Here is a 13,433-nt window from a genome sequence, read left to right as displayed (position 1 = left end):
CTGAGCTGGCAGTCAGCACAGAGCCCGACGCGGGGCCCGAACCCACGAACCGCGAGATCACGACCTAAGCGAAAGTCGGACGCTTAACCGACTAAGCCACCCAGGCGCCCCTAAGATGGTTTGTTCTAGTTTTGAGAAGAATGCTGGTGCAATTTTGATTGGATTGCACTGAATATGTAGATTGCTTTGGGTAGTAATGACATTTTAACAATACTTATTTTTCTGATCCATGAGCATGGAATGTTTTCCATTTCTTTGTGTCTTATTCAATTTCCTTCGTAAGTTTTCTGTAGTTTTCATCATACAGATTCTCCTATCTTTATTTAGGTTCATTCTTAGGTATTTTATGGTTTTTTGTGCAATTGTGAATGGGATCAGTTTCTTGATTTCTCTTTCTGTTGCTTCATTTTTGGTGTATAAAAATGCAACCAATTTCTTTATGTTGATTTTGTACCCTGCAACTTTGCTGAATTCTTGGATCAATTCTAGTAGGCTTCTGGTGGAGTCTGTCGGGTTTTCTATGTAGAGTATCATGTCGTCTGCGAAAAATAAACATTCTGAGAGGGAGTGAGCGAGCAAGCACACAAATGGGGAAGGGGCAGAGGGAGAGGGAGACAAGAATCCAAAGCAGGCTCCAGGCTCCGAGCTGTTAGTATAGAGCCCTGTGTGGGGCTTGAGCCCACGAACTGCGAGATCATGATGTAAGCTAAAGTTGGACCCTTAACCATCAGAGCTACCTAAGTGCCCTTCTCTAGGGTCTTTTGGGGAATCTCCTCATAAGTGTCAGGGTTTATTTCCCTCTTTGACTCCAAAGTTTCAGCCTTCTGTTTCAGGACTGGTGCTTGGAGCCTCTAATCATTTTTTAGTTTTGGAGTCTTAAATTTTTTTTTAATAGAAATGTAATTGATATGATATTGTATTAGTCTTAGGTATACAATATCCAGTCATTTTTAAAGATTAAAATTCGATGTTTAATTCTTTAATAGCAATGTTGGTTATTCTTTAACATTTACTGAGTAGTTCTCTGTGGGGGGACCATGTGCACCAAGCTATATAAAGGCAAATCTGACATGGTCTCTGTTTTAAGAAGTTCCTGTCTAGCTGAGGAGATTGAGTACAGCAGAGTAGGATTAGTACTCTATATAGCAGTAGATGAGAAGGAGAGTGGTACAGTGCCCAGATTTTGGAATCACAGAGACCTGAGTTCAAATCCTAGTTCTGCTACTTTCTACCAGAGTGATTTCGGTGTGTTCACCTCTCTGAACTTCATTTCCTCTAAAATAGGCATTACAATTCCCACCCATCTGATTGTTATCTGAATTATAGAAGAGAATATAGGGGAAGTGCTTCTTATTAGTCCAGTACCTGGCACTTTGAAAAGATTTAGTAAACAGCTATTATGTACAGAGTGCCACAGGAGCATGGAAGTGGGAGACACCATCAGCCTGGGGTCATTGAGGAAGGCTTTGCATAGGAGGTGACATTTGAGGAACTTGTTTGTGGGAGACAACTCTGGGCAGAGAAATGGCATGTGCAAAGAGACCTAAGGAAATCCAGCATTAGGAATGGGGAGGAGTTATGGACTAAGACAAACTGTGGGGACTTGTCAGAGAAGTTAGCTGGGGTCTTACTGAGGAGTGCTAAACGAATGAGCATGGACTTGATCCTAGAGACAGGAGGGTCAGTAGAGGTTTTGTGTTTAATTGCCTCGTACAAGGCTGTCCAGAGGGAGCCACGCCAACTTGTTGATTCTTTCACTGGTGGTTGCATTTGGGGCTGAAGTGGTGACTGTGGATAGAACAGGCAACAATCTTGATCTTGCCCACATGGTTCTTGGGGGAAAGCAGGAAGATAATAGGGTCCTTTACCACTTCCTTGAAAAAGGCTTAAAAGAGAGAAGTCACAGTGGTGTGTATGAAGGGTGGGTGACAGGGATTGGGGAAGAGATACAAAGGGAGGAAGAGAGCCTCGCTCTTTAGGATTCTGCAGGGAGATGGGAGGAGGAGCCTGGGTTAAGTCCAAAGGAACTTGGGTTCTGACAGCCCAGACATGGCCTATAGACCAATCCAGAAAGCATCTGGCTCAGGAGGTTCTGGGTTGGTTGGGCTAGTAGGAGGAAGGGCTAGTGGGAGGGAGGTTTTCTTGAAAGCATGAGTTACTAATGTGGCTGGATGTTTCTGAAGAGGATAGGCAGGCTGCTAAGGCTCTGGAGATTGGGGCAGGGAAAAGGAGTGGACCTAACAGAATCTAGGGAATCCTTGATTTATGGATGGATGTAGCACTGGTGGTCTGGAAACTGAAGGTCTGTCTCTTGAACCTGATGTTTCTCCCTAAGCAAGCAGGTAAATTCTCATTCTTGCTGTGCTCTGCCCAGTTCCTAAGGCCGCAGAACCTGTAATGCTTAAGATTCCCCTTTCCTCTTTCCCTGTTTACACAAGACTTTGCTATCAGTAGGGATGCTGTATCATGCCCAGACCTAAGTGAGAATTAATTTCCTTGCAGGGACACAGACTTAAGAACTCTGAGAATCAGACTTACCAGGCCCTGAACAGCTTGAACACCAGCCGGCGGGTGCTGATCTCCGGGACCCCCATCCAGAATGATCTCCTTGAGTATTTCAGCTTGGTACATTTTGTAAATTCAGGCATTCTAGGTAAGAATCCAGCCTTGTCTGCTACATTGGAGAGGAGCCTTGCCCTGGCCTTGGGAGTATAACTCTAGCTGAAGGAGAGAAAGGAGAGAACACTAGTTATATGTGGGTCATTAGTCAGTCACTCTTCTAGGAAGGCTGCTCTTGTCAGGGAGTAGCAAAGCCATTGCGAGCCCTTGTTTCTGCTGAACAGCTCAGCAAGGCCCACTGTAGCCATTTTTCCACTATGGAGGTGGCAGGGTCTATGCATGGTACGGTATCACTATGAGCTGGGGATGGAAACACTACCCCTAGTCATTTTTGCTCATCGCATCCTAGCTGCCTCACAAGAGCTTTGGCGTCAGAGCAGACTATCTTGGACTGTTTTATTTATTTATTTATTTATTTATTTATTTATTTATTTATTTATTTATTTCTGAGAGAGAGAGAGAGAGAGAGAGACGGCGTGAGCAGGGGAGGATCAGAGAGAGAGGGAGACACAGAATCCGAAACAGGCTTGAGGCTCTGAGGTAGCTGTTAGCACAGAGCCTGACATGGGGCTCGAACCTACGAACCGTGAGATCATGACCTGAGCTGAAGTCGGACGATTAACCAACTGAGCCACCCAGGCGCCCCTAAGCTACTTTTTAGTGTACAATTCAGTGTCAAATATACTTACATTGTTGTGCAACTATCACCACCATCCATCTCTAGAACTTTTTTCATCTTGCAGAACTGAAACTCTATCCATTAAATAATAACCTCCCCATGTCACATTCTCCCCCTGCTCCAGTGTCTGGAAACCACAGGTGGACAGTTCTTGCACTTAAATATCTGTGGGAGGATGTCTTAGTGCCACCTCAACTTGCCAGTGCTCGGGAAGATGGCTTTAGGCAAGAACCAGCTAAGCAGTAAGATTTTCATGAAATGAACACATTTGTGTAACCACTATCAAATCAATTACTGCCACCATCTCAGCAGCACCCCCTTCTAATCATCATTCTCACCTTTTCCCCCAGAAGTAAACGTTCTGACACTCAAGATTGATTTTTGCCTATTTTTGAACTTTTGTAAATGGAATAATACGGTATATTCCTTGGCATCTAGTTTCTTTTGTTCATTATATTTATTTAAAAAAAATTTTTTTTAAATGTTTTTATTTGTGAGAAAGAGAGACAGCGTGCGCAGGGGAGGGTCAGAGAGAGAGAGGAGGAAATACAGAATCTGAAGCAGGCTCCAGGCTCTGAGCTAGCCATCAGCACAGAGCCTGATGCAGGGCTCAAACCCACGAACCATGAGATCATGACCTGAGCCGAAGTCAGACGTTTAACCGACTGAGCCACCCAGGTGTCCCTGTTCATTATGTTTATGAGATTAATCCATGTTGTTGCTTGTGCAGTAGTTTGTTTTCCTGTTTGTATACTATTCCATTTTCATGAGTCTACCAGAATTTATCTGTTCTGTTGGACAGTTGTTTCCAGTTTTTTTATTCTTTTGAATAATGGTGCTGTGAACATTCTTGTACATGTCTTTACCTGAGCATAGTATGCATTTCTATTGTGTACATAGGCATTCTCTGTCCTACGAGTGTCATTTCTGGGGTATGCATGTGTTCAACTCTAGTAGATACTCTGGTTTTCCAAAGTGATTGTGCCAGCAGTGTATGAGAATTGCAGTGTCTCTACATCAGGGGTCAGCAAATTTTTTCTTAAAGGGATAGATAGTATTTTAGGTTTGCAGGCCATTCTGTTTCTCTTATAACTACTCAGCTCTGCTACTGTAGTGTGAAAGCAGCCATAAAGTATAAATTAATAGGCATGGTTGTGTTCTAATAAAACTTTATTTACAGAAGCAAGTGGCTGACCCATGGCTGTAGTTTGCTGACCTCTGCGCTATACTATGACTAATATTTATCTTAAGAGAATGTTTTTTCTGCCCTCCCTGCCCGACAGCCCATGGACTTGTCAGGATGCTGATGGGCAGAACTTCAGGGGCACATGGGGGCCAGTCTGTGATACAGGCTGAGGGGAGGGGCCTCCTGCCTACATTTAACCTGATGAGGGCACTGGGGGCTGACATTTGTCTCCTGTTTGTGAAGCTCAGGTGTCTCTTGAGTCTGGGCCGCATCAAGCAAGGAAAAGAATTTAAGATTTGGGGTTTTTCAAAAAAAAAAAAAACCACATTTAAAAAAAATTTTAGTCATTCTGTGGGTGTTTAGTGATACTTCATTGTGTTTGCCTAATGTTGAATAAAGTTGAATACCTATTAATATGTTTATTGGCCATTTAGAGATCCTCCTCTGTGAAATCCCTGCCATTTTTATTCCTGACCAAAAGAAAACTCTATACCCATTAAGCAGTTACTCCCTCTCTCTCCTTACCCTCAAACTCTGGCAACTACCAATCTTCTATCTCTATGGATTTGCCTATTCTGGACAGTTCGTATAAATAGAATCCTATGATATATGACCTTTTGAGTTGATTTCTTAGTATAATATTTCATCATAATGTAGTATGTATCATACATGCTACTTCATCTCTTTAGATGGGTTTTAAAAAAATCCAGTTTGACAATTGTATGGTCTTTTAATTGGATTATTTGGTCCATTTATATATAATGTATTTAGTGATATATTTGAGTTTTAACCTATTGGCCTTTCAGGTCTCCACTGCTTTGGTTAGCTCTGATCCATTCTCCATTCAAACAAAAGTTGCCTATAATTTGTTCAGTGTTGTTCTTGGCAGGAAGGTGGTCTGTACCAAAGTAGTCTGCCATTATTGGCAGTGGGACAATCATTCCTTTTTTACATTCCTTTTTTTTTTTTAATTAAAAATTTTAATACAGTTCTAATCAGTGTGCCAGGTTCATTTAAGCTCCTTCACTGCCAGACCTGGGGGCATGGATTGCTTCAGTTTCTCTGCCTTCTTATTGTGATGACCAAGCTGCATCAAACTTTAACCTTCACATTATCCTTACGTTTTCTTTTCTCTTTTTAAGAAGGAAGTTTATAGGGGTTTTGTTTGTTTGTTTGTTTTTTATTTTTGAGAGAGACAGAGTGCCAGAGGGACTGAGAGAGAGGGAGACACAGAATCCGAAGCAGGGTCTAGGCTCTGTGCAGACAGCTCAGAGCAGGGCTCGAACCCACCAGCCATGAGATCATGACCTGAGCTGAAGTCAGAAGCTTAACCAACTGAGCCACCCAGGCACCTCCACCCAGCCCCCCACCCTTTTTTTTTTTTTTTTTTTTAAAAAGAACATCCCATAAGGGGGAGAGGAGAGAAAGAGGGAGAGAGAGAGAGAGAGAAGTAGGGCTTGAGCTCACCTGATGTGGGACTTGAACTCACGAACTGTGTGATCATGACCTGAGCTGAAGTCAGATGCTTAATGACTAAGCCACCCAGGTGCCCTTATGTTTCTTGACCTTGACAGATTTGGCATCCTTTCATTTGGCTGTGAGCAAAAAGTCCTTGATTTCTTCAATTTTGTGAGGCATGGCTAGGAGGGGCACAGGGGAACACATGGCCAATAAAGCAAGTGGCTAGACATGAGAATGGAAAAGGGTGAGACTCCCCCCTCTTTTTGTTTTTCTTCACATTCTTTAATGCTTTATTTTTCACTTCTCTCTTGTCTTAGGAACTGCCCATGAGTTCAAGAAGCATTTTGAGTTGCCAATTTTGAAGAGTCGAGATGCAGCTGCCAGTGAGGCTGACAGGCAGCTTGGAGAAGAGCGGCTGCGGGAGCTTACCAGCATTGTGAATAGGTAATGGTGAGGTGGGGCCTGGGCTAGGCAGCAGCGCCTTTTTTTTTTTTTTTTTTTAAAGTTTGTTTATTTTGAGAGAGAGCCGTGGAGGGGCAGAGAGAGAGGGAGAGACAGAATCCCAAGCAGGCTCCACACTGTCACCACAAAGCCCAGTGGGGGGCTCAGACTCATGAACTGTGAGATCATGACCTGAGTCAAAATCAGGAGTCAGATGCTTAACCAACTGAGCCACCCAGGTGCCCCAGTAGCAATTTTCTTTAGGATTTTCCCCCAAGTAAGGTCATCAGGGTTGCCTCCTAAATCATGCGAGTCTAATCCGTTGGGGTCTTGGCTTGTGAGGACTGGAGTGCTGGGAAGGAAGTGGGATCTGTGTCCTGACTATAGCCACTGAATAAATGGAGATGTCTTGCGAGCCAAGTCCCTGCTTTCTTCCTGGCTTGGAGCCTGTAGTCTGGTTTTGGGCTGCTAAGCATCCTGCTGAGGAAACTCTTCTCTGTTGTTGGTCTCCCTGAACAGAATATCCCTTGGAGCATTGTTAGTACTTCAGAAGCTTCCTTTCAGTCAGTCTTAGACTGAAAGCACCAGGCTCCCCTTCTCAAATGTGACAGGTAGAAATATATTTGAACAATGGGTGTGGCTCCCAGGCTAAGAGGGCTTTTCCTTAGGGTCCACATAATCCAGAGGGCAAGTACATTCTAGATTCCCTGTTGTAGGTAATACACTTGATGATTTCTATCCTGGTGTCCCGCCCTCTCTCCCTCCCAATTTTAGATGTCAGGAAGGAGAGTCACTGTATTCTTAGGAGCTGCTCCCTAAGTGCCTGATCCCTGTCCTTCCTGGTCTGTTAGGATGGACTTCATCTCATTGAACCTTAGGCCATGTGGTATTTGGGCAAGTAGAAACTCCTCTAAGAACTTAGTGGTTTGCAGCTTGCTTTCCCTGTCTGAGCACCAGGCTCAATGGGAGATCTTGGCCTTCTCTTGAAGATCAGCTAAACTTTTGAAGAGGAAGAGAAAGTATCAGTGTAAGCTAAACTGTTTGAAAAGGTCTCTGTTCCCATGACTGAGACCCTGATAAAGATTTCTTTGCCGTAGGGCTGATGTGTCTCTGACATTTGATTCTACAAAAGAGAGACAGTCTTTTGGGTTTTTTGGGTAGTAGCTTATATTCTAGTAGTTAGCAGGGCATTTTTACCAGCCTCTTGCCTTTTTATCCTTTCTCCCCAGGTGCCTGATACGGAGGACCTCTGATATCCTTTCTAAATATCTGCCTGTGAAAATTGAGCAGGTGGTTTGTTGCAGGTACTGAACTCAGCTGAGGGGTGTAGGGTGTGTGAAAGCTCAGCCTTTGAGGCACCGCTGGGCTCTCAGTGTCCTTAGGGCAGAAGTGTCGTCCAGCCTTTCCCACTAACCCAGCTGTCCTTTTTTCAGGCTGACACCCCTTCAGACTGAGTTATACAAGAAGTTTCTGAGACAGGCCAAGCCTGCAGAAGAGTTGCGTGAGGGCAAGATGAGTGTGTCTTCCCTTTCTTCCATCACCTTACTAAAGAAGCTTTGTAATCGTGAGTTGGGTCCATGTCCTGGGGTCCACTGAGAGAGTGAGTAAGGAAGGGTAGGCACCTGTAAGTCCAACCACCTTCACCGAAACTTGTCTAGAATCCTCATATAGGCCACATGTGATTGCAGCCCTCCCCAAGGCATGAACTCTGCATTGTATACCCTGTAAACCAGACCCTTTGCTTTGGAAAATTTTGCTTATCCTTTGCCCAGCCCATGCTTGGGGTATATGGGACTGTGTGTGTATGTGCATACACACATGTGCATATAAAATGTTGGACAGGAGGAAAAATAACAAATCTTGCCTTCTGTGGTATAGTTCCCTTCTTGTTGGGAGAACACACTAGTGAGCAAGGTGGTCCCGGATGGAACTGACTGCAAACTGGGATTGGGGACCAAGCAAGTCTGGTGCTGAGAAAGGTCTGCTGGGTAGGCTTCTTGAGGAGGTTCCAATGAGCACTGAAGTGGAAACTTCAGAAAGCATTGTAGCTGGCATTTTGGGTTTTGTTTTTATTGTTTTAAGATCCAGCTCTAATCTATGACAAGTGTGTGGAAGAGGAGGGTGGCTTTGAAGGTGCCTTGGAAATATTCCCCCCTGGTTATAGCTCCAAGGCCCTAGAGCCGCAGCTATCAGGTAAGTCAGTCTTTGGGCTCCTCTGGGAGAAGGGGTGGGAGATTGTGCTGGATGTATCCTTGCCTCGAGGCATGATATCAAGAGTAAGAACCCTGGGCTATGGGGATGGCCTGTTGGGGGCTAATGGTTGATGATTTCCCCAGGTAAGATGCTGGTCCTTGATTACATTCTGGCAGTGACCCGAAGCCGCAGCAGTGACAAAGTAGTGCTGGTGTCCAATTACACTCAGACATTGGACCTCTTTGAGAAGCTTTGTCGGGCCCGAAGGTAGGGAAGAGCCAAATCAGTTTGCCAAAGGAGTGTCTCCCCTACTGTTCCCCTAGGAAGAGTAAGTGGTAGGTGTTCTGATTAGTGAATATGAGCCAAAAGATGTGGGTGCAGGGGGTGTACTTCCCAGAAAATAACTGTTCTCTTCTTACTGTGATGATCCCAGCTCCATCTCCAAGCAGAATAGCCCCTGGTCCTTCAGATACTTCCAGAGGACCGAGTCCTGGCCCTTAGTCCCCTGCCTCTCCCTTTGGGAGTTTAGGCCCTCAAGCTGTAGGTGAATAGCCTCAAGCCTGGTTAGTTCAGTTCCTTCAGTAGCCAACCTCTACTTCTACTTGGGTTTTGATGTTTGGATTCCCTTTTAGGTACTTGTATGTCCGCTTGGATGGCACAATGTCCATTAAGAAGCGAGCCAAGGTTGTAGAGCGCTTCAACAATCCATTGGTAAATGTACAACCCCTGTTCCCATGCTACTAATGCAGTAACATCAGAATCAATGGTTGATATGGGGCGCCTGGGTGGCTTAGTCGGTTAAGCGTCCGACTTTCGCTTAGGTCATGATCTCGCGGTTCGTGGGTTCGAGCCCCGCGTCGGGCTCTGTGCTGACTGCCAGCTCAGAGCCTGGAGCCTGTTTCAGTCTGTGACTCCCTCTCTCTCTGACCCTCCCCTGCTCACGCTGTCTCTCTCTCTCTCTCTCTCCCTCCTAGAAATAAAATTAAAAAAAAAAAAAAAAAAAAAAAAAGAATCAATGGTTGATAGAGAAATTAGAAGGGTGCTCTGCTTTAGGGTCTCTTTGATTTTTTTTTCCCCCCACCTTGGTGGGTGTGGTGGGGTTGGGCTGGTTGGTGATAGCTGGGCTGGGAAATTGGTAGGCAAATTGGTAGTCCTCACAGCATAAGAGTACAGATATATGAGAGATACAACAGTTGGCGGGGCTGAATAGGATTCCAGTTCAGACTGCAAGAGGTTCTTTTCTCCTGCTTCCTTTCTTTCCAGAGCCCTGACTTTGTCTTCATGCTGAGCAGCAAAGCTGGGGGTTGTGGCCTCAATCTCATTGGGGCAAACCGACTGGTCATGTTTGACCCTGACTGGAACCCGGCTAATGATGAACAAGCCATGGCCCGGGTCTGGCGTGATGGTCAAAAGAAGACCTGCTATATCTATCGCCTGCTGTCTGTAAGGATGGGGACAGGACAGTGGTCAGAGTAGGGGTGGGTGACCTTTAGGACCATCTAGGGTTGTTTCTCAGTACCTGTTTGTTCACTCTGCCTCTACCAGTAGCCAAGCTGTGGAATTAGCCAGAGCCCTGAATTCTTCTGTTCTTGCTCCCTCTCTCCACCCCATTCCTTCAAAACCTTACTACGGCTTCTGGATACCTGTCCAGTGGTTGACAAACCCCTTGTGGCCTCATCTCTTCACAAGACACCTGGTTTCCCTCACCTGATTTCTACCTGATTTCTGTTCACTTGCCTTATAATCTCCTACTCCATGTGTCCCGCAAGTATTGACATTCCTCAAGTTCTCAGTGATCAGTCATACAGAGCATCCATCCTATAGTTCTGTTTTAAAGCTCGTGTTCTCTAACTTGACTACTCTCTTTTCTTCCTTGTTACTGTCATCTACCCTATGCTCCTTTCCTAATTCACTGATGACTTTGGATACCAGCCTAGCTTCATTTCTTCCTCAAATTCAGTTATCATCCTGACTTCAAGGACTATGCAGTTATCCAGCACTCCAGCCTCCATGTTTCCTTGACCTCATCTCTAATGACCAGTTCAACTTCTTCCCATTTAATTACTCCCAAGGCCACACTCGGGACTTTAGTAATACCAAAACTATACACAGTACCCAAAACTGTAATAACTATCATTCTGTTCTCAACTTCCTGTCCTTCCAGCTTTCTCATATCTCCTATTTCTGCTTTAGCCTAAGGTCCCTAGTACCTCACCTTTTCCCCAGTTTGGCTTCACTTCTCTTTGTTTGGCCTGCTTCCTACTGTGTATCCTTTCACCCACTCTTTCTGTAATACCTACTCCACTTGGATCACTACACCTCTTCTCAGCTTCTGCACCAGATAAAATTTGCGGGTGTAGATCAGCACTACCACAAATTCACATATTCCATTTTGGGCAGGGATCTATCTCGTTTCTTTCAACAGCCACTTCAAGCCTTCACCACTTTCCTCAAGGTTTTTCCGTAACCCTGTTTCTCATTCTTTTTCCAGAGACCTTGTCTTCTGCTTCACAGAAAAAATGTAGGCCACCAGGCTTGAATTCTCTCACCTCTCTTTTGTATATCTCTAGACCTGTTCTTCCCTTCCCAAGAAGATAATTTCCTTCTTTGTTTGAGACTTATCATTCCAGCTCTGCCCTGGATCGTTTTCCTTCTTTCTTAGTTGATTAAGGTCTCCTTAATTTCCCCAAGTCTATACACATGCTGAGGAAGCTCTCACCTTAAAACAGTTTAACTCTCTGTCCTATTGTAGCACTACCTTGGGTTACTTTCCATGCATTCACTGTCACATTTCTCCAAAGCTTCACTTCCTCATCTTCTATTCACTCATCAACTGCTTTTGAACCTGCTTTTGAATGTAGTACTGGCTTCCTACTTACCAAAACAAGAAACTCTTGATTTTTCCTCTGTGTATCTGACACTGTTGACTACTAGTCTTTAAAATTCTATTCTCAGGGCACCTGGGTGGCTCAGTTGGTTACCTGCAGACTTCCACTCAGGTCATGATCTTGAGGTTTGTGAGTTCAAGCCCCATGTCGGGCTCTGTGCTAACCACTCATAGCCTGGAGCCTGCCTTGGATTCTATGTCTTCCTCTCGCTCTACCCCTCTGGCACTTTCTCTCAAAAATGAATAAACATTAAAAAAATAAAATTGTATTCTCTTTGGAAATTCCACTCTGGTTTTCCTACCTCTATGATTACATACATTCATTATATTGACAAATCTCTAAATGTTTAGCCATGACCTCTTCATCTGAATTCTACACCCATATTTCCATCACCTATTGTACATTTTGACTTGTATATCTTATGAATACTTTAGGGGCATGGTGACTAAATTCATTTCCTTTCTGAATTTTGTCATTTTATGTCTCCATTATCCAACCCAACCAAATCTGGGTATCATCTTACTGGGCCATTCTCTGTGTCCTAACAACAAATCACTATCTTCTGGAAATTTCCTTATCTGACCTTCCTCTTTGCCTTGTGCTAAGGTCACAGTCCTCTTTCACTTGGATATTGCAGCAGCTTCCTAATGCTTTACCTTTGGTCTTAATCTGTTCATCATATATTGCTTCCAGAATGAACTTTCCAAAAATTCTGATTTTGCTTTTCATCACTTGCAGGACACATGCCAAGCCTGGCATCTACATTTCTCCGGAATGGTCTCTGCTGACTCACTCAGTCCCAGCTCTTACTACATTCCCACCATCCTCAAGACAGGCTCAACTCCTCAGTCCTCTAGTAGGGCAGGCTAAAGCCTTTGTTCCTAATGTGGGGCCCACGAGCCTTCCCTTCTCTTGTTGTAAACCATCTATTTGGTTTTTAACATTCAACTCAAGGATAATTGTCACTTCAAGCTTTTCAATACTTTCCCCCTATGCCACGCCTCTTGTGGGCCCTTGGGAATCCTATACAGGTTTCTGTTAATGTACCAATTAGTTTATATGTCTCTCCCAGTAGCCTAGAAGCTAGTGTTGGCACAGGGCCTGGCATAGGATACCCAAATGATATTTATTGAGTGTGAGAGGCCTGGGCTTGGCATGGAGGTCTGGTGAAGCTGCTACAAACCTCAGCTCACTCTGAAGGAATTTAGCCAGGACATGAAACCCTCCATTCATACAGAAAATATCCAGGGTGAGCAGACATGTACAAGTCATGTTCCCAAGAGACAAGATTGGGAAAATGGGCTCAGCTGAGCAGATGTGTTGCTATAGGACTTTTACTTTTCATTCATTTCCCCTTCTCTTGCATGGCTATAGTTTCCACACCTGGGTTTTCCCACTCCGTATGTATCGGAATGACTTAGCTGTACATCTTTGGGCACCCCTACCCCAGGCAGGAACCATTGAGGAGAAGATCTTTCAGCGCCAGAGCCACAAGAAGGCACTGAGCAGCTGTGTGGTGGGTGAGGAGCAGAATGTGGAACGGCACTTCTCTCTTGGCGAGTTGAAGGAGCTGTTTACCCTGGACGAGGCTAGCCTCAGCGACACACATGACAGGTGGGTGGGGTGCCCTTGCGGGCCATTACCTCTGAACTCCCTGCACAGCATGGAGATGGGATCTCTAGTTACCACAGCTCTGTCCTCTGCCCCCAGGTTGCGCTGCTGCCGCTGTGTCAACAACCACCAGGTCCGGCCACCCGCTGATGGTTCTGACTGCACCTCAGATCTGGCTCAGTGGAACCATAACACTGATAAACGGGGGCTCAAGGATGAGGTACTCCAGGCTGCCTGGGATGTTGCCTCCACAGCCATCACATTCGTCTTCCATCAGCAGTCTCATGAGGAGCAGCGGGGTCTCCGCTGATAACCAGCTGGTCTGGGTGTAGCTATTAGAGGAAGGAGACAGGGA

The 13,433-nt window shown here is 44.9% G+C and overlaps 1 protein-coding gene and 1 pseudogene across 3 annotated transcripts in view; one reads left to right on the top strand and one right to left on the bottom strand.

Moving 5' to 3' along the window:
* RAD54L (RAD54 like) overlaps positions 1–13,417 on the top strand; it is a 27,629-nt gene extending 14,212 nt beyond the window's left edge. For 2 of the 3 annotated variants that reach the window (XM_039254772.1, XM_039254771.1), the window contains 10 exons: positions 2,503–2,653; positions 6,263–6,389; positions 7,616–7,690; positions 7,820–7,950; positions 8,469–8,579; positions 8,723–8,846; positions 9,212–9,290; positions 9,843–10,022; positions 12,918–13,081; positions 13,178–13,417. In XM_039254772.1, the coding sequence (XP_039110703.1) occupies positions 2,503–2,653; positions 6,263–6,389; positions 7,616–7,690; positions 7,820–7,950; positions 8,469–8,579; positions 8,723–8,846; positions 9,212–9,290; positions 9,843–10,022; positions 12,918–13,081; positions 13,178–13,388 (1,353 nt within the window). In that variant the 3' untranslated portion in view covers positions 13,389–13,417. The remainder of the gene's footprint in view (positions 1–2,502; positions 2,654–6,262; positions 6,390–7,615; positions 7,691–7,819; positions 7,951–8,468; positions 8,580–8,722; positions 8,847–9,211; positions 9,291–9,842; positions 10,023–12,917; positions 13,082–13,177) is intronic. The other variant, XM_039254773.1, reaches the window with a different exon arrangement.
* Positions 5,494–6,122, bottom strand: LOC120247060 (annotated as a pseudogene).
* Positions 13,418–13,433: the final 16 nt, after the last annotated feature.

Source organism: Hyaena hyaena, unplaced genomic scaffold (assembly GCF_003009895.1).
Source record: "Hyaena hyaena isolate Hyena2069 unplaced genomic scaffold, ASM300989v1 scaffold_503, whole genome shotgun sequence".
Classification (NCBI taxonomy): Eukaryota; Metazoa; Chordata; class Mammalia; order Carnivora; family Hyaenidae; genus Hyaena; species Hyaena hyaena.
This window is presented reverse-complemented; position numbering and strand designations above follow the sequence as displayed.